Source organism: Elephas maximus, chromosome 17 (assembly GCF_024166365.1).
Source record: "Elephas maximus indicus isolate mEleMax1 chromosome 17, mEleMax1 primary haplotype, whole genome shotgun sequence".
In the NCBI taxonomy this organism is placed as follows: domain Eukaryota; kingdom Metazoa; phylum Chordata; class Mammalia; order Proboscidea; family Elephantidae; genus Elephas; species Elephas maximus.
This window is the reverse complement of record NC_064835.1, coordinates 74,929,769-74,951,241: the sequence shown is the minus strand read 5'-3', so window position 1 is coordinate 74,951,241 and position 21,473 is coordinate 74,929,769. Positions and strand designations below refer to the sequence as shown.

General features: G+C 45.4%; 1 protein-coding gene across 2 annotated transcripts in view; it reads right to left on the bottom strand.

Annotated features, from left to right (window-relative positions):
- Nucleotides 1-7,992: 7,992 nt before the first annotated feature.
- Nucleotides 7,993-21,473, bottom strand: part of TMEM255B (transmembrane protein 255B) — a 123,879-nt gene continuing 110,398 nt past the window's right edge. Inside the window, exons 8-9 of one of the 2 annotated variants that reach the window (XM_049856251.1) lie at nt 17,262-17,405; nt 7,993-9,052 (exon numbers count right to left, since the gene is read on the bottom strand). In XM_049856251.1, the coding sequence (XP_049712208.1) occupies nt 8,885-9,052; nt 17,262-17,405 (312 nt within the window). In that variant the 3' untranslated portion in view covers nt 7,993-8,884. The remainder of the gene's footprint in view (nt 9,053-17,261; nt 17,406-21,473) is intronic. The other variant, XM_049856252.1, reaches the window with a different exon arrangement.

The following is a 21,473-nucleotide window of genomic DNA, read 5'->3' as shown; positions in this document are numbered from 1 at the left end:
AAAGGCACCTTGGAAGAAAGGCCTGGCAATCTACTTCTGAAAGATCACAGCCATTGAAAACCCTATGGAGCACAGTTCTACTGTGACACACCTGGTGTCACCATGAATCAGAAATGATTCAACAGCGACTGGTTTACCACAAGTACCTATACCTCTCTTTTTTTATGGAGATATAATTCACATACGATAATATTCATCCTGGTAAAATGTATAATTCAGTGATTTTTAAGGTATTCACCAGGTTGTATAACCCTTTCCACTAATTCCAGAACATTTCCATCACCCCATACTCATTAGCCATCACTCCCTATTCCCCAACCCCCAGCCCCTGCCAACCACCAGTTTATTCTCTCTGGATTTACCTATTCTGGACATTTTGTATAAATGGGATCATACAATATGTAGTCTTTTGTGTCAGACTTCTTTCACTTAGGATAATGTTTTCAAGGTTCACACATGTTGTAGAAAACGTCAGTACTTAATCCCTTTTCAGGGCTGAATAGTATTCCATTGTATGTATGTACCACATTTTGTATATTCATTCATCAGTTGATGAACACTGAGTTGTGTCCACTTTGGGGCTGCCATGAATAACGCTGCTATAGCATACCCTTCTGACAAACGTAGAAACAAGGCACAAGGAAGTTAAGTAAGTACCCAAGATTACAAAGCTAATAGGATGGAGTTGGGATTTGAGCCTGTACCATCTGGTTTCAGAGCCCATGCTCTGACCACCCCACCCCACAACCACTGGGTGCTATGTGTAGCTCCTCAAACCCTCCTGATCACAGCCAGGCCCCCAGACACCCCTGAAATGGATGAGGAATGCCTGTGCCCTTGGCCATCTTGTCCCCGAAGCACAGGTGGGGCAATGGGCATAGCACTGCCCCCTTCCCTCACCTCCCTGGACAAGCACCCCAGCCCAACCCTGGGGTGTTTGGTTTGGCTCTCCTGAGTATACACTGCCCCACAGGATTCCCAAGGCTGTAAATCTTTACAGAAACAGACTGCCACATCTTTCTTCTGCAGAGCGACTGGTGGGTTCCAACTGCCGACCATTCGATTAGCAGCCAAACACTTTAACTACTGTGCCACAAGGACTCCTTTCAGGAGAGCTAGAGCATAGAAAACGCTCTCATAACCATCAGGAGATGTCTCCCATAAGACCTCTATGGCACACCTCACACTCCACCAGATTTCAGCACAGAGCCTACTGAATGCCACCCTCAGTCTGCGGGGGGAAACCAAGGCGGGTTACACTCAGCAGAGGGGCGAGGGCTTGGCATGAGGAAGCCTCATCAAGACCCAGCCCTTGAGAGTGGAATCGGCAGCAGTGCCATTGGACTAGCTGATCCAGGGCTACCCTATGGAGCATCCTGACGTCAGTCAGGGCTGTCACCGGGCTCTGTTGCTGTGAATGAAATGCTTTGTCAGAAACAAACCCTTCCCAGAGGATGGCACCCAGGGCCACTGCAGGGCAGGCGTGGGCAGGTGCTGAGGTGCCAAGAATGAGGGAGGAGACCCCCTGACAAGTGAAGAACTTTTTCGTAACACAAAAAGGAGGGAAACCCAGGTTGCTGCAGGCATGCCAAGCAGAGGTTGCTAAAGATCCCCCACATGACAGAATTACTGTAATATTTCCCAAGTTTATTTTCCAAGCAATAGGTTAGCGTCATTTGACTAAGTCATACTTCTTTGCATTTTGAACCAAGAACGTAAAACCAAAGATCCACTAGAAAGTAATTCAGATGTGGGAAGAATTATTCTCAGAACCTACCAGATGCCTAATGGCCTAAGAAAGTTTTGATGTGGTTGAAGGCTGCCATATACAGAGCAGCAACAGTCACCCCTCCAACATTTTTTTGTTGTTTCGTTTTTTTTTTTTTAACATGTTGAGATGTAAGTCCGCGTGGCAGGCACACTTTGAGCATACCAGACCACTGGGCAGAGCTTCAAAAGAGCAAGTCATTAGGGGTGTGGCCACAGGGAGGTGGGCTGTTCTATATCTCAAGGGCCAGTTCCGGAGTCAACAGCTCACCTCTAGCCCTAGGTCCTGGCAGGCTTCTCTATTTCTTCACCCCTTATGATATCACTATATTTTTTCTTGGTCTGTCCATTTGCTGAAATGGATCCAGGAATAATTGAACTCTCTGGAAGCCCAAGTACAGTGAGAAGTCAAGGGGATTCTTTTTTTAAGCCTGGTACACAGAACAAGGCATCCTTTACTCTAGTCCTAGAGGAGCCAAACCTAGTTAATATACACTATTTTGCCAAGAAGGAGCCCTGGTGGCACAATGGTTAAAGTATTCGGCTGCTAACCATAAGGTCAGCAGTTCAAACCCACCAGTGGCTCCGTGGAGGAAAAGACCTGCTGATTTCCTCCTGTAAGATTATAGCCTAGAAAACCCTATCGGGGCAGTTCTACTGTCCTATAGGGTGTTGCCATGAGTAGGAATTGACTTGACGGCACACAACAACAACATTCTGCTGAGACCAACTATTAATACATCTGGCTCATTTACAACTTCCTGAACTTGCTCAGAGAAAGAAAAATGACTACATTACCCTCACCCTGTCAGGTACCAGGTTCTGACAGTTTATAGTGTATAGGCCAACACTACAGACCATATTCACATCACATCACTTTATAAGAGTTACTTAACTGCCCATTCTGTAGTAAGTCAGTGGTGAGTGTGCAGGATACTAAAGAAGGTCTAACTAATGTGAAGAGGAGGCGGAAAGTTATTGAGCCCCTCTGGCCTGGCAGGCAGTGTGCTCGGTGCTTTATACAGAGTAACCTAAGTGGCCTTGAAGGCTGTATGTGCACACAGACATGATTTCACAGAGGATTTTAGACAAATGCCCCCAGTTTAAATGTTGAAAAGACTTTTACAAATGTAACAAACTGTGGTTACATGAACTCTGGTATCAATGGTATGGCATCTCCCAATAGATATTGTGAGAACAAATTAAAATGGCAGGATCTTATCCGATATTAAGCAAAATGAATGGATTAGCATGATGTTGTTGGAGGTGCAGATTTTAAATCAAGTAACCAACACAGGAAGCAATTACTCAAATAAGCTAGAAGCAAAGGTTACTCAGGAATTCACGGAACTAGACGATAGGTAGTTGTTTTGGGACGAGATGGAACAGAAACGTGTGTAAGTCAGAATCTAGTTCATCACCCCCAGAAAGCCTAGGAGCTGATGGCAAACATTTTGGTCATTTGACTATTTATGCTTTACTCACTAATATTCTAACATAATTCTCAGTGTAAATAATACATGTGTGACTATCAAATTCTTAAATTTTATTGACAGTCCCTAAATGTTTCTGGGTTAAATGTATATAAGTACCTGGGTGGCACAGATGGTTAAACACTCAATTACTAGCCAAAGGGTTGGTGGTTCGAACCCACCCAGAGGTACCTCAGAAGACAGGCCTGGTGATCTGCTTGAAAGCACCACGGAGCAGCTCTGCTTTGCACACATGGGGCTGCAATGAGTCGGAATTGACTTGGCAGGGACTGACAACAACTTTACACGTACAACTTTTACAAAGTTACGAACTTGCCTCCCAGCTTTTTTTTTTGTCAGATAATATATCCTGATTTTTATTCAAACTATGGGTCTTATCATCCCAGTTTCTGGTCTCTTTGTTTTCAATTTTTTTTCCCAGCTTTTTAAAGAACTGACAATGTTTTAGAATACATGAAACATGTCTTCTATTACACCAGTCAAGCCACAACCCAGAATGTAGCTTTCCTGTCCCCTTTGCCTCTCATCTAGGCTAAAGAACAGTGGCTGTTTTACCCTCTAACGGAGCTTAAGGAAATAAAGAGGCTGTAAAGTTAATGGTAAGAAGCTAGGGCCTTTCTAATGCAAAATCGCCAAAGAGACCCACTTGGTTCTTTATAGCCTTCTGATCAGAAACAAGAAATCTCCCTCCACACTCTGATGCATAACCTAGACAAGGAAAATATAGTCAATTGTTTGGGATCTCTTTTTATACCTGATTTATATGATGTTTGAACTAGGCTACTTTGGTGAAAAAAAATGATCTCACCAAATTGCAGCAGATAGATTGGACTATTTCTGCAAGGGCCCATCTTATGTACAGTGCCCCTCTTACTATGGAGTTCTGAGGTTACCATATAGGCCCTCCCCAAGCCCAAATTACCAGGCGTTGATATCAGGCAGACTCTCTTAGGAAGGAACGCCTGGCCGGATTATCAGAGGTTAGCTTTAACCAGGGTTTATTTTATCAACATAAACAGCGACTATACACATGGGCCTCGCCAGGTAGAACACACAGAAATCAAATTGACTACATCTGTGCAAAGAGGCGATGGAAAAGCTCAATATCATCAGTCAGAACAAGGCCAGGGGCCGACTGTGGAACAGACCATCAATTGCTCATACGCCAGTTCAAGCTGAAAGTGAAGAAAATCAGAGCAAGTCCACGAGAGCCAAAATATGACCTTGAGTATATCCCACCTGAATTTAGAGACCATCTGAAGAACAGATTTGATGCATTGAACACTAGTGACCGAAGACCAGACGAGTTGTGGAATGGCATCAAGGATATCATCCATGAAGAAAGCAAGAGGTCACTGAAAAGACAGGAAAGAAAGAAAAGACCAAGGTGGATGTCAGAGGAGACTCTGAAACTTGCTCTTGAGCATCGAACAGCTAAAGCAAAAGGAAGAATTGATGAAGTAAAAGAACAGAACAGAAGATTTCAAAGGGCCTCTCGAGAAGGCAAAGTAAAGTATTATAATGACATGTGCAAAGAGCTGGAGATGGAAAACCAAAAGGGAAGAACACACTCGGGTTTCTCAAGCTAAAAGAACTGAAGAAAAAATTCAAGCCTCGAGTTGCAATAGTGAAGGATTCCATGGGGGAAATATTAAACGATGCAGAAAGCATCAAAAGAAGATGGAAGGAATACACAGAGTCATTATACCAAAAAGAATTAGTCGATATTCAACCATTTCAAGAGGTGGCATATGATCAGGAACCGATGGTACTGAAGGAAGAAGTCCAAGCTGCTCTGAAGGCATTGGCAAAAAACAAGGCTCCAGGAATTGATGGAATATCAATTGAGGTGCTTCCACAAACAGATGCAGCACTGAAGGTGCTTACTCGTCTATGCCAAGAAATATGGACGACAGCTTCCTGGCCAACTGACTGGAAGAGATCCATATTTATGCCTATTCCCAAGAAAGGTGATCCAACCGAATGTGGAAATTATAGAACAATATCATTAATATCACATGCAAACAACATTTTGGCTGAAGATCATTCAAAAACGGCTGCAGCAGTATATCGACAGGGAACTGCCAGAAATTCAGGCCAGTTTCAGAAGACAACATGGAACCAGGGATATCATTGCTGATGTCACATGGATCCTGGCTGAAAGCAGAGAATACCAGAAGGATGTTTACCTGTGTTTTATTGATTATGCAAAGGCATTGGACTGTGTGGATCATAACAAACTATGGATAACACTGCGGAGAATGGGAATTCCAGAACACTTAATTGTGTTCATGAGGAACCTGTACATAGATCAAGCGGTAGTTGTTTGCACAGAACAAGGAGATACTGATTGGTTTAAAGTCAGGAAAGATGTGCGTCAGGGTTGTATCCTTTCACCATACCTATTTAATCTGTATGCTGAACAAATAATCGGAGAAGCTGGACTATATGAAGAACAGGGCATCAGGATTGGAGGAAGACTCATTAACAACCTGCATTATGCAGATGACACAACCTTGCTTGCTGAAAGTGAAGAGGACTTGAAGCACTTACTAATGAAGATCCAAGACCACAGCCTTCAGTATGGATTACACCTCAACATAAAGAAAACAAAAATCCTCGCAACTGGACCAATGAACAACATTGTGATAAATGGAGAAAAGATTGAAGCTGTCAAGGATTTCATTTTACTTGGATCCACAATCAACAGCCATGGAAGCAGCAGACAAGAAATCAAAAGATGCATTGCATTGGGCAAATCTGCTGCAAAGGACCTCTTCAAAGTGTTGAAGAGCAAAGATCTCACCCTGAAGACTAAGGTGCGCCTGACCCAAGCCATGGTATTTTCAATCGCATCATATGCATGTGAAAGCTGGACAATGAATAAGGAAGACCGAAGAAGAGTTGACGCCTTTGAATTGTGGTGTTGGCGAAGAATATTGACTATACCATGGACTGCCAAAAGAATGAACAAATCTGTCTTGGAAGAAGTGCAGCCAGAATGCTCCTTAGAGGCAAGGATGGCGAGACTGTGTCTTACATACTTTGGACATGTTGTCAGGAGGGATCAGTCCCTGGAGAAGGACATCATGCTTGGCAGAGTACAGGGTCAGCAGAAAAGTGGAAGACACTCAACGAGGTGGATTGACGCAGTGGCTGCAACAATGATCTCAAGCATAACAACAATTTTAAGGATGGCGCGGGACCAGGCAGTGTTTCGTTCTGTTGTGCATAGGGTCGCTATGAGTCAGAACTGACTCGTCGGCACCTAACAACAATTTTATCAAGTAACCAGCTATCAACCAGAGAAAACAGGACATAGACAAGTCAGTTTTGATGACTTGGGGAGGTGAGAAGGAAGAACATGCTGGAATGTGTGGGACTAACTGGGTAGAGAATTATAAAGAAGGCTTTGGACAGTTAGAGGGAGAACAAGATTATTGGTGTCAAAACTAGAGACTGAAAACGGAAGACAAAGGAGGTTTCAAAACCTAACTTTACCTTATTTCACAGTATGTCCAAGAGCTTCATTTTGGCCAGTGAGAATTGTTTTTGCTAATTTTTACTATTTTTTAAGTTATGCCCAAAGCAAGTCAAACAATTCAGCAAAATTGGCCTCTGATAGTGTGACCTAAAATAGCACAAATTGACAAGGACATTGATGACTGAGTTCTGTTAATGGCCTTTGGATCTCAACGTCCTGAGAAGCATCAGTTGGGGACAAAAGGGAAGAGTGCGCTCCGGGTCTGAGAAGGCCAGGGCTGTGCTGCCTACACAGGTCAGTCGGGCAACCTCTGAGGAGAGGCCAAGAGCCGTTCTCTTGGAAAGTTCCTGAATCATGAGTCCTATATTTAACAAAATATCAACAGCAATGATGATGATAAAAAATAAGGGTTCACCAGCCTAGTGACCATCCTCCATACCTCTCTCTTCCTATGTATCACCTTTCTAAACTCAATTAGCCTGATTCCTGGGATCTGACTTACCAGATGTTTCTGTGTTCCAGGCATGTTGTCTTTCTTGTGTGAATGTGTATTCTTCATCTACCTTATAGGACACTTTCTATATTCTCAGAAAACTTAACATAAGATGTGTCTGTAACACACTGAGAATATCTTGTCTGTGAGACAGAATTGTCATTCCCAGCCAGCAGGGGGGGCACAAGACCGTGTCTTCATGAAACTCCTTTTTTCCTTTCCTCCCCTCTCCTCCCCTTCCTTTCTTTCCCTTTTTTTCCCTTCTCCAAGGATCCAGGATTATAATCTAGGGACTCAAACCTGTCCCAGATTTGATTATTTCCAAGGTTCCTGCTCCCCTGTTTAACCAGGGGTGTCTCACAAGGGGCAGGCACGTGTTGGGCCCTTAGTAAATATTTGTCAGTTTATAATAGAGATTGATGCAACCTTAGACTTTTGAAGCTGAAGGGATCTTAGAAATGTCCACTCAGTCATATCATTTTAGAGCAGAGAGGTGAAATACTTAGACGGTACCTGCTTTGCAAGCAGGAAGGATTCCCACACACAGTAGGACTGTGTAGAATAGATCCCGCTCTGTGAACTGGGCAGCTTCTAGAAATACTTTATGAAGAAGGCCAGTTGGGAGCCCAGGCATCATGAATATGAAATACTCAACCTTAGGTAGAAAAACTTCTCACTAGGAGGCAGAGGCAGATTTTAGGTTTGAGAGATGGAAAAAGACTACACACACAGACTCCAGTCGACTCATAGGCCTTTAAAAACAGCATTTTATATTTGAACCAGAGCATCTTTTCTTTCCAAGCAAAGCCAGCCAGGAGAGCACTGCATATATGGGGTGGTGGGGACACAGCCCCTTTTTTATGACATACACATACGTACATATAAATATATATAAGCTTACAATATATTTCCTCAAAAACTAATCCTCATATAGGAATACACTGGACCATATTTTCTTTGAAAATAACAACTCATAAGAGGATGGTAGGGAAATTAAACAGAGAACATGTTTGTTTTTTGTAAATGAGAACAAAATACTGGAACAGCCTCTTTCAAACAAGGAGGCTCCAGGTTGAAATTTTAAGCAATATTTGATGTGTATTTATGAAAAGGGAAGCCAAAAACCAAAAAACAAAAACAAACCAACCAACCCACTGCTGTCAAATTGATTCCAACTCATAGTGACCCTATAGGACAGAGTAGGACTGCCCCATAGAGTTCCCAAGGAGCGCCTGGTGGATTTGAACTGCCAGCCGCTTGGTCACCAGCTGTAGCACTTAACCATTACGCCACCAGGGTTGCCAAAAAGGGAAGGAGGCGTGTACAAAAGAGGTGGTGTTACCTCTGGAGGCAGCAAACATTTCTGGTTGGCAACTCCCACCTCTCTTCCCTGCTGCCTTTTACAGGCTGAGAGAGGTGGCGGGGCAGGAAGGGCGCCTGCCTGGGCTAGCATGGGATCTGTTTTCCTCCTGCTTGCTCTGATCCACAACACAGTGGACGTGACCAGGGAAAGGAAGGCAGGTGCAGACTTCTGCAGGGCTCTCCTGGACTACCTCTAGGCGGTTGATCAAAGAGGCAGGATTTTTAGAAGGTTTTTTTCAAACAAATTAAAAAAAAAAATTTTTTTTTCAATCTACCACCTGTGTGTCATGGTGCGTAGGGGGGAGGTTTCTCCCCCGGGAGGAAATAAGTTGGTGTATAGAGTGGTGGGGCATTGAGAGTAAGCCCGTAGTTGGAGCTGGATTGAGACGGTGGCTGCGTGTCATCAGATAAAGAGATATCAGTGGAAGACGAGACTGGAAAGTTGCTGGACGGCTGCAATTAAACAGAAATGGCTTCTTCAGTAAGCAGGTAAAACGATGTAAGCAGTCCATGTATGGAGAAACATGATACACGCTAGGCGCCAATAACCTCCCTTGAAAGACTTGATGTTGGGCACTGGCTCCCTTCCAGACCCAGCCTCACCCACTTATTCAAAGGACTGAGCTCGGCTGCTAACCAAAAGATCAGCAGTTCAAATCCACCAGCTGCTCCTTGGAAACCCTATGGAGTAGTTCTACTCTGTCCTATAGGGTCGCTATGAGTCGGAATCAACTCCACAGCAGTGGGTTTGGTTTTTGGTTTGGCCCTTCTAAAGGCAATGCACCATGACCACAAAGAGCATTTCCCCAGAGCAAGGCAAATCAGAGAGGGACCTGGCCACTTAGCCCAGCTGGGTAGGGTGAGTCTCCTTTTTCACAAACTCTGCTCTTAAAAACCACATGGTTGCTTGGAAAAAATGTTTTCAGAGGTACCCCAGAAAGGGCTTTGCTAAAAGCACACCTGTTCAATCGCTCAGGCCTCTGTAGCCTGTGTGGCTGAGGCACTTTAGCCTTTTCACTTTCAAAGTGGTTGCCTTTTACCAGACTGACACCGGAGTTGGCAGAAGTTAGAACACAGGGCCACGGCGCCCCCTTCCATCTATTCTATGGGACCCAGTCACAGAACAGACGACAGCAACTGGCAGGCTGCAACATTGGTACTCTCTTGACTGGAGGCTGGCTCTTCTGGGCTTATCTAACTCTTCATACATCAAGGAAAAAACAAACAAAAAAAAAACCCAAAGCATCAACATTTTCAGCGTAATTCAAAGTAAAGTGATTTGGGAATGAGAAAAATGTTCAAAGGGGACACAATTTAAATCAATGAAATCTGCAGTCTGTCTCCATCATTTCTTTACCTGTGGACAAACTTCTTCAACGATAGTTGTTTGTTTCTTTTAAGTCCTGGGGGTCAAAAAAAAATCCTACTAAAAATAACATTAAAATAAATAAAGCAAACAAAACACTTCTTCTATGAAATAACACAGGATGAGTTCTTTAAATAACACTTCTCTAATCTACCCAGATGTGTGTGTACATTCTTGTGCTCTCTGCCACCCAGCTGTGCTGAAGGGTCCCCTGAGGTGTCAGTCTGTCTACCCCCCTTACTGAAGACCTCTCCATTAAGGAAGCCTAAGTAAAGAGCCAACTGGACCTCATGATTCTGAAAGGAGAATCTCCTCACAGAAAGCCGCTGAAGCCAAGAACTCCACCCACTCGTCAAAAAGGTGATTATAGTGTCGATATCATCAGAGATATCAGTGGAAGATGAAATATATAAGTATTTATCAGTACCCTGTATACATATAGTTATACATAAGCATATAAGCTCAAAAAAACCAAACAGGATTGCCATGGAGTCAATCCTGATCCATAGCAACCCTATAGGACAGAGTAGAACTGCCCCATAGGATTTCCAAGGAGCGGCTGGTGGATTCAAACTTGTGACCTTTTTGTTAGCAGTCAAATCACTGAACCACTGTGCCACCAGGGCTTCACATAAGTATATATCAGCTTATATTCACAGAAAACCTTGCCTTCCAGGATGCGATGGCCCCAAGCTGCCTGCCCTCTTCCTCTGTCTTTCTCTCAAACTCACACCTCTTTCAGACATCAGGGAGAACAAAGCAAACCTTGATTGAACTTGCTCTCAGGTCCGCAGTGAACCTGGTAGGCTCTGTCCCCTGCATGTGTCTTCTCTGTTCTGTACCACGTATGGGCAGCCTGGCTAACCATGGAGCTAAACCACTCCAGCCAGGCAGGGGCCTATTCAAGGACAAGAGTTTCTGCCCAGACAGGTAATTTCCATCAGAGGAACATAGAATAAATCTCTTTATTAACAGTACAGGCGCTAAACCGCTGCTTGTAGACTTATTCGATGCCAGGCCTTTCTCTGCATTTCCTTCTGGGGCAAGCAGCTGGGAACTGGATGGAGCTCTGGCTAGCAAAAGTGACTTTCCTTCAGGTTTTTCTGTTAACTGACCACTTAAATGGAGCCTTGATGGCGTAGTGGTTAAGAGCTCAGGCTGCTAACCAAAAGGTCAAAAGTTCAAACCCACCAGGCATTCCTTAAGTTCTACTCTGTCCTATAGGGTTGCTATGAGTCAGAATCGACTTGATGGCAATGGGTTTGGTTTTTTTTTGGAACTAAATCCGTCAAAAAGCTGTCTCATCCCCTGCTATCTGTTCTGTGAGTATATTTTTTGCTGCTAATGACTTCGACAGAACACTTAAAATATTTCCTTTCTGTCTGTTGGTTCGGCTGAAGCAGAAGCATCAATTCTGTTATTTTTCCCCCCTAAGGAACCACATGAGCCTCATTCGATTTGTCCTCGCTTCTGAAATCTGATTATTAATGCATATGTAATTATACTCCAACATATGCTGGCGATACAAGCTGATTAAGCCACAGGGACAGGAACTGAGGCATCCCTCGGGAGGATGAAGAACAGAGCGTCTGCTGTTTGTGAAAAGCTGAAGGTCCCCAAAGCTGGATGAGGAGGGAAAACAGCATGGTCATAAAATGGATCGGTTCACAAGCATCCTGGCAGTCTGTGCTTTATTGATGAAAACTCATCTCCACCACACCCATCCATTCCCACAGGGAGCACACTGCCCCTTGTCTGCACAGGGCAGGAACAGTGTCAACTTCCTATGAGGATAACGGGCCCCCTGAAGCCTAACAATCTACAAGAGTAGGCTACTCTGCCCAGGGCTCGAAGCATGAAAGTCAGGGATCAGAAATCAGGATTCAGACTTATAAGCACTCTGGGCATTGCTGCTTTGCTCAATGGCTGAGATAGGAAGGAAACCACTGTGGTTTCCAAGGGGCCCTGATGCTGCAGCTAAACCTGAGGCTTCAGAGCCGATACTTGCTGGCATCCCAGGGCAGACACTCAACATCAGAAGCCACAGTCACGACTAGAGACAGGTGCTGGCTGGTCACAGAGCCTGCAAAGATTCTAAGCATCACACAAGGAGGAAAGGGCCCTGATGGAAATGCCTTTCATTTCCTGTCGAGAAAGTTCAGTCTCAATCATGTACTGCCCCCTCCCCTCCACAATGTGACAGTGTCACAATGTGACAGTGGACACATCACCTTTTCTTCCTAACTTCTTGTTTTCCCATGTGTATGGGAGGAGGTTGCTCAGGCTTCCAGTATTGATGTGGACAAAGCAAATGTAAATTATGGAACAGGACAATCGGAACTATGTGTCTGGGATGCAGGAGCGTTTCTCTATGTCTGTGCCTTTCCAAGCCAGCATAAAGATGGCCAAACCAGCTAAGGTGTGGCACCACCCTTCAGGTCCATCCAGCATCCCTGGAAAAGCAAGCACCTAGAGTGTGGGCCTAATTTTTTTTTTTTAATTTTTATTGTGCTTTAAGTGAATGTTTACAAATCAAGTCAGTCTCTCACACAAAAACTTATACACACCTTGCTACACACTCCCAGTTGCTCTCCTCCAATGAGACGGCCCACTCCCTCCCTTCACTCTCTCTTTTCCTGTCCATTTCACCAGCTTTTAACCCCTTCTACCCTCTCATCTCTCCTCCAGGGAGGTGATGCCAACATAGTCTCAGGTGTCCACCTGATCCAAGAAGCTCACTCCTCACCAGCATCCCCCTCCAACCCATTGTCCAGTCCAATCCCTGTCTGAGGAGTCAGCTTTGGGAACGGTTCCTGTCCTGGGCCAACAGAAGGCCTGGGGGCCGTGAGCATCAGGGTCCGTCTAGCCTCAGTCAGACCATTAAGTCTGGTCTTTTTATGAGAATTTGGGGTCTGCATCCCATTGCTCTCCTGCTCCCTCAGGGGTCCTCTGTTGTGTTCCCTGTCAGGGCAGTCATGGGTTGTAGCCAGGCACCATCTAGCTCTTCTGGTCTCAGGCTGATGTAGTCTCTGGTTCATGTGGCCCTTTCTGTCTCTTGGGCTCGTAATTACCTTGTGTCCTTGGTGTTCTTCATTCCCCTTTGAGCCAGGTGGGTTGAGACCAGTTGATGCATTGTAGATGGCCACTTGCTAGCGTTTGAGACCCCAGACACCTCTCTCCAAGGTGGGATGCGGAATGTTTTCTTAATAGATTTTACTATGCCAATTGACTTAGATGTCCCCTGAAACCATGGTCCCCAAACCTGTGCCCCTGCTAAGCTGGCCTTCGAACCATTCAGTTTATTCCGGAAACTTCTTTGGTTTTCGTTTAGTTGTGCTGACCTCGCCTGTATTGTGTGTTGCCTTTCTCGTCACCTAAACATCAAAGAATATTTTCTTCTCTGTTTAAACTACTTCTTGACTTCTTATAATTGTGGTCTTATGCAATATTTGTCCTTTTGCAACTGACTAATTTCACTTAGCATAATGCCTTCCAGATTCCTCCATGTTATGAAATGTTTCACAGATTCATCACTGTTCTTGATCGATGCATAGTATTCCACTGTGTGAATATACCATAATTTATTTATCCACTGATCGGTCCATGGGCACCTTGGTTGCTTCCATCTTTTTGCTATTGTAAACAGTGCTGCAATAAACATGGGGTGCATATATCTGTTTATGTAAAGGTTCTTATTTCTCTAGAATATATTCCAAGGAGTGGGATTGCTGGATCGTATGGTAGTTCTATTTCTAGTTTTTTAAGGAAGCGCCAAATCAATTTCCAAAGTGGTTGTACCATTTTACATTCCACCAGCAGTGTAGAAGTGTTCCAATCTCTCCACAGCCTCTCCAACATTTACTATTCTGTATTTTTTGGATTAATGCCAGTCTTGTTGGAGTGAGATGAAATCTCATTGTAGTTCTGATTTGCACTTCTCTAACGGCTAATGATCGTGAACATTTCCTCAAGTAGCTGTTAGCTACCTGTACGTCTTCTTTAGTGAAGTGTCTGTTCATATCTTTTGCCCATTTTTTAATTGGGTTATTTGTCTTTTTGTAGTTGAGTTTTTGCAATATCATGTAGGTTTTAGAGATCAAGCACTGTTTGGAAATTTCATAGCTAAAAACATTTTCCCCAGGCCGAATATTTTATGTTTGCAAACTAATTCATAGTTAAGAAGATGAAGGTGGGCTAAGCAGAGACCCCAGCACCAAAACCATGGTCTGAGATGACATGTCTGTCCCGCAATGGGGATCAGGGAAGGAGGACCTCCTGAGGAGGGGATACAGATGTAGGTTCATGAGAAGATGAAGGCTCCTGAGCTGTAGTCCTCCTCATCACCTCCTGGCAGGGCTACCTATGCCTCCAGGATGGCTCTGCCCTGTGGTGCCCAAGGAACGAGCCTAACCCCTCAGAAGTGACCACCACCTGTGGTCATTGGTGACATTCTAATCATGTCCTGGGCTGGGTTGTTGAGGACAACTCTTCTTTCTGAACCTGGGGATAATTCCTTCCTGGAATTATCCAGAAATGGATAAGATTCATTCCAGGGCCAGACCACGCCTGGTGCACAGAGGGGGCTATGAGGTGACCTTGTGTCCTCTGAATACAGGAATCCTTCCGTGGGTCCTCCCCAGGCACCAGGGCTTGCTGGTCACAAAACAGCACAGCCGACCCCCACCCAGGACCCGCTGAGTGAGTGACTGATCGCCCACCATGGAGGGGGCCACTGATGGCAAAGTCTGCAAGGGGTCACTCCACGGAGACCAGATACACTCCTGGAGCTCCTAGGTGGGGCTGCTGCTTCAGCTTCTCCTAGCAGGAATCCTGAAGGCCCCAACAAACACCCAGGGACCACAGCCACTAGATTCATTTTCAAGGTGAATCGCGGAAACTGAGGCAGAGAGAGAGACAGGGACTTTCCCTTTTCCATGTGGAGATGACAAACCCAGGAGATCCCATTCCTCTTGACTAAATTCACACCCAGCTGGTTTATCCTTGGCAGAAGTGAATGGAGACAGCTTTGCCCAGCCTGCTGCCCCCCCGCACCCCCCATCCTGGACCTCGGAGAGCCCCCACCACATACCTCCTCCAACAACATGTGCTGCTGGGGTCCTGGGGAAACCAGGTTTCTGACTTTCTCTACATAAAGTTATTGGCATGGAATACCCTCCCCGTCCCTCTCTCAGGGTGGCAAACTGAAATGATTGCTGTTTCTTTAAATCATAAAGGGGACTTTCCAGAGAATGAGGAATTCACAGGACAGCTAGGAGCCCTTCCACAGAAAAGAGCTCTTTTGATGACTTTCAAATGCAGGGATTAAGTTCATCATAGGAGTCCCTGGGTGGTGCAAATGGTTAAGCACTCATCTACTATCCAAAAGATTGGCAGCTCGAATCCACTCAGAGGCACCTCAGAAGAAAGGCCTGGCAATTTACTTCCAAGAGGTCACAGCCATTGAAAACCCTATGGAGCAGTTCTACTCTGAAACACATGGGGTCACCATGAGCCAGAAGCAACTCAATTGCAATTATAAAAAACAAACTCATTGCCATTGAGTCGATTCCGACTCATAGTGACACCATAGGACAGAGTAGAACTGCCCCATATGGTTTCCAAGGACCAGCTGGAGGATTCAAACTGCTGACCTTTTGGTTAGCAGACATAGCTCTTAACCACTACGCCACCAGGGTTTCCCAGTTCATCATCGTTCCTGCTTAAATTGGACAGTTGCTTTTGGGTCACAATCTCAGGGAAGCTGGTAAATCCCTCTTTTTCCTGGACAGTCCAGAGCTCGTAGGTTTCATAAGCCCTCTTTCTGAAACAGCCATTTTTTCTAAGTGAGGTCTTACTTCCTGTCGGTATAATTCATCTGGTGTCATCGGCCTCTTTGAGCAAGTAACTCTATAAAAAGTTACCTGAATCTGAGCCCTGGTGGCCCAATGGTTAAGAGCTCGGCTGCTAACCAAAAAAATGTCAGCAGTTTGAATCCACCAGCTGCTCCTTGGAAACCCTACAGGGCAATTCTACTCTGTCCTATAGGGTCTCTATGAGTCAGAATCAACTCGGCAGCAACGGGAAGCCTCCCCCATTCATCCACAGGCCTTCCTGATTACAGAAACTCAATACTGAATATATGTTAATATATGTAAACTGCTTGGAACTAGACCTGGCACACAGAACACTGTATGTGCATGTGTTGCTGTTATTGCTATTGGTACTAATGGCAAAACAAGCTGTACCAAGTCAATTTGATTATATATAAGCCAGTCCTGCCTCCCATTCCAAAATGAAATCCTAGATGAGTTTGTCTACAGCAGTGGTTCTCAAATGTTTTTGCCTCCCTGGGGGCATTTGGCAATGTCTGGAGACATTTTTGGTTGTCACACACTGAGGGAGGGTGTGCTACTGGCATCTAATTGGTAGAGACCGGAAATGCTGCTAAACATCCAATACACGGGACAGCCCCTCACAACAAAAAATCATCCAGTCCAAAACATCAACAATTTATAGGTTGAAAAACTGATCTAGAATCAATAAGGTGACTTCTGATTATCCAGGGTCTACTTTAACCACAACTACGAACTGAGGCTTCCTAAAATACAAAGAAGAAGAGGCTGAAGCCACTAATGGCAACAGGAGAAGGACAAAGCAAATGCTACTGTATAAGCAAGAATTTCACCTCCACTAAAGGTCTCTCTTCCTGTAATAATCCTCAAGGCAAAGGGGGCAACAGAAATATATTAGGATTAACCGTATGAAATTGCTATTTTTGCACGTAAAAATTGGTTGCATGTTGGCAAACTCATGCGGTACAAAGCATTCAAAACACTCTGCTGTGCTCACAGGGCATTCAGCTACCCAGGCAGCTGGGGTCGAATCCTCAATCATTCTGACCGGAAAACCACAGCCAAAGTCTGTGGTGACCAGTTCACGGGTTAGCAAAAACTAGAAGCTGGAGGAACACCAGTGGCTGTATCACTAGGGCCACAGAAAGGAAATAACATCTGAAATGCCAATCTGGTCTTCAAATGGTCCATCAAATGAAGACGAGAACCCACGCTTGGCTGTCACCCACAATGTCTTCCCTCAGATCATCCCTAAACCCTTGCTAGTTAGTTAACATTGACTCCACCATCTATCAGCCACCTAAACTGGAAGAGGAGGGGCCACGGGACCAACTCCAAACCTCCGGCTCCTGATCTGACATGCCTCTGGCATGAATGACATGAATATAAGCACCTCTGGTTTTAGCCAGGCGACTCTCATGAGCAATTACTCTAGGCACTGTACCTGAAGAGGCAAAGGGTATGACGAGTATGTCGGGATGGTTGCTGACGATGGGCAGAAGCCCGTGTAGGCCAGGATCTGCTGGGCGGGATTGTAGAGGATCTGAGGAGGAGACGATGAGCCATAGGCCAATGAGGACAGAGGGACCTGCCACAGAAGATGGAGATGTGTCAGTCAGCACTGAATGGCTGAGGAAGCATTTAGCTTGCTTTTCTTTTCAAAAAACTATGCCAACACCACGAACCACAGAGCTGGCCTCATAGTTCATCCTTCTGCCTCTGGAAAATTTTATGTTCAAGTCACTCTAGAATACTGGTGTCCACCTTTCTATAAATTCTGCTGATGGAAAGATTCCAAATATTCTCTGAGATCAGTGGCTCTCTGGTTTGAATTAACTACCGTCTTAGTCATCTAGTGCTACTATAACAGAAATACCACAGGCAAATGGCTTTAAAAAACAGAAATTTATTCTCTCACAGTTTAGGAGGCTAGAAGTCCAAATTCAAGGTGCTGGCTCCAGGGGAAGTCTCTGTCTGTTGGCTGTAGGGTAAGGTCCTTGTCATCAATCTTCCCCTGGTCTAGGAGCTTCTTAGCACAGGGGCCCTGGGACCAAAGGATGTGCTCCACTCCTGGCTCTTTCTTGTTGGCATGTGGTCCCTCTCCCCTATGCTCACTTCTCTTTTTTATATCACAAAAAAGACTGACTCAAGATACAATTTAATCCTGTAGATTGAGTCCTGCTTCATTAACGTAACTGCCTTTAATCCTGCCTCATTAACATCATAGAGGATAATCACATCATATCACAAAATGAAAGGCAACCACACAATACTGAGAATCATGTTGATACATATTTTGGGGGGACAAAATTCAATCTATGACAACTACCTAAAAGCAAGGCTATTTTTTTTTAAGGCTTTTTTTAAACTTTTATTTTTCTATTTATTTGTCCCCAGAGTCCCTGGATGGTACAAATGGTAAAGGGAAGCCAGGGATATTCTGTATAGCTGGAGCCCTAGGGGCTTGGAGCAGAGCAGGGCAAGGTGAGCTAGAAAGAATTTCGAGCCTTGAGCAGGTTAAGAATATTGGACCAGCTAAAGCCTCTCCTTTGCTAAGCAGTGTGCATTGTTGCTGGCTTTGGGGAGAATGTCAGGACCAGACATTTTGATTCAGGCCAGGACCACAGATCTGCAGTTGAAATGCCCCTAACAGGGCTTCTTTCAGTACTACACTCAACCCTCTTTCCGGCTGGGTGCCCCATGAGCAGAGGAAGGCTAGAAAAAGAGCTCTTGAGCCCCTGCCCCTGGAAAAGGTATCCAGGACCAGTGGTCATTGGTTACCCACCTCTTTCGGATCACTCTTAATATAACCACGTCTCCACTCCCATCCCACCCTCAGTTCCTACTTTTGAAGACTTAAAAATAAAAACTCAGTTTTTCCAAGGAAAGTCCTTTTCTCTGAATTGACGTTACTTGGTATTTCTGTCCTACAGACTTGTCTCCTTTGCCCTGGCCTGGGATCAAGTCATTGGAATGTTGGCCCCTGTGCTCATCCCAGCTGTGTGACCCTGAGAAAGTTCTTCTCTCTAAAAGGAGGCCATTGTACTAGAGGCATTTTCTCAGATTTGGCTGCAATGAGAATCCCTTGGGGAGCCCTTCAGAGTCCCCATACCCAGACAAATTGAATCAAGCCTTGGGGACTGGGCCCGGGCACTGGGCTGTTGAGTACTTTGAAAGAGTGAGAATGTTGGGGTGGTGCAAGGTGAAGAAGGGGCACCGAGGCAAGATGCCCAGTGAAGGCTGGTAATTCAGGAGCAGGAAATCAAGAGGCAGAGGGGTTGGGAGTTAACCCTCCGAGAAGCCCAGGAGGTGTGGGAAGTAAGCTGCACTGGGTTTCTCACCATTCACGGATGGGAACAGAAGGTGGCAGAGGCCTTCGAAACACTGAGTGAGCACAGAGATCACAACAGTAGCTGTCATGTTTAGGGCACTCACCACATGCAAGGCATGTTCCCAGTGCCTTCCCAGTCCTAGCTCATCCCATCCTCGCAACCACCCTACAAGAAAGCACTATGATGATTATTACCATTTGGTGCAAACGGTTAACATGCTTGGCTGCTCATCGAAAGGCTGGAGGTTTGAGTCCATTCAGAGGCACCTTGGAAGAAAGGCTTGGCATCTACTTTTGAAAAATCAGCCATTGAAAACCCTGTGGAGCACGGTTCTACTCTGATACACATGGGGTGCCGTAAGTCTGAGTTGACTCGATGGCAACCGGTATTTGCTTGTTTGTTTTTTACAGTTGCAGAAGCTGAGGCATAACGTAGTTAAGTATTTGCCCAATAGCACGTTGCCAGTGACTGGCTTGGGACAAATGTCAACATCTGCAATCTGGTTCCAGACCACCAGTTCTCAAGAGATCTGAAGAGCCCACATAAAGGTATAAAACAATGTTCTAGACAGAATGATGGAGAAGCTAGACAGAGAAACAGGGAATTCCCCAGGGACATGAGAGGAGGTTTCTCATAGGGCAAGTTCTGCTCGCTGGGCTCGGGAGGGAAAGGTGGAAAAGGAGCCACAAAGAGTGATTCCAGGCAGTAGAAGCGCAATTACATGAACACTTACATCTTCTTTGGGGAATAGTACATAGTTCTGTGCTCAAAGCTTGCACAGCATGCTGGGAACTGACAGGAGATGATGCTAGGAAGATGAGCTGAGCCCAGATGATGAAAGGCCTTGGATGCTGAACCAAAGAGACTGGGAAGCCACCAAAGCAGTCTCAGCTGGGGAGGGACATGATCAGATTTGGGTTTCAGAATGTCTCCCTCGGCAGCCTTGAGGACTATGCTGAAACCAGTCAGGAGGCAGCGTGAAGAAGGCCCGAACATGGGCAATGACCCTCAGGATATGGAGGTGAGAGCGAGAAGACAAAGAGCTAAGAAATATCAAGGAGACTGAGCCAACAATACTTGGTGCCTCAAGGAAAATATTAGCCTAAGAGACAAAAGGGCCACATAAACCAGAGACTCCATCAGCCCGAGACCAGAATAACTAGATGGTGCCCAGCTACCGACAACAACTGCCCTGACAGGGAGCACAACAGAGAGACCCTAATGAGCAGGCGAATAGTGTGCAGCAGGACTCAAATTCACGTAAAAAGACCAGACTCAATGGTCTGACTGAGACTGGAGGAACCCCAGAAGCCATGGCCCCCGGAAGCTCTCTTAACCTAGAACTAAAACCATTCCCGAAGCCCACCCTCTGACAAAGATTAGACTGGACTATAAAACATAAAATAATACTCGTGACGAGTGTGCTTCTTAGTTCAAGCAGATACACAAGACCAAATGGGCAGCTCCTGTCCAGAGGCAGGATGAGAAGACAGGAAGAGACAGGAACTGATCGAATGGACACAGGAAACCCGGGGTGGAAAAGGGGAGGGTGCTGTCACATTGTAGGGATTGCAACTAATGTCACATAATAATATGTGTATAAATTTTTGTATGAGAAATTAACTTGAGCTGTAAACTTTCACCTAAAGCACAATTAAAAAAAACAATACTTGGTCCCTGCTCCTAATGAGAGGTATGGGGAGAAGGATGGAGGATGACTCTGAATTTTTCTGGGCCGGATGACATTGTTTCTGGACGATTAATCTTGGAGCCTGTTCTGCTTACCTGAGCACCCATTCCAAGAGCATCAGGGAGGAAAGGACCACCTGCCCGGCCAGCCAAGGCCACCAAAGCAAGCCTGTTGGTCACGGAGGTAACAGCTGGATGTCCCAGCCAGTGCCCTCCCATCTGCCATGTATCCTCATCTCCTCTCATGGCTTCAGCCACTGCCTACACACTCATACCTGCATCCACATCTGCAGGGCCCACCTCTCCTCTCAGCTCCAGGTACCCATCTCCAGGTACAGACTAGCAATTTCCACTGTTTGTCCTGCGGGCACCTCAAATCCAGTTTACCAGTCCTTTAACACCTGCTTCTCTCCAGTCTGCATGAATAGCTTGCTACTGCCCAGCCTCCCATGAGGGAGCAAAACCTTCTGATATATGGTAAGGCAGCATCAGTCCAGAAGGCTGATGGTCACCTCTGGAGTGGACGGTGGGGAGCTCTAGTCCCTCCCCCTGTCCTCTCAATCACACCACTATATGCAACTCCCTCTGTTTTTCCTCTGAGGACCTCAGCTTGTCCAGCCATCTTACCTCCTCAG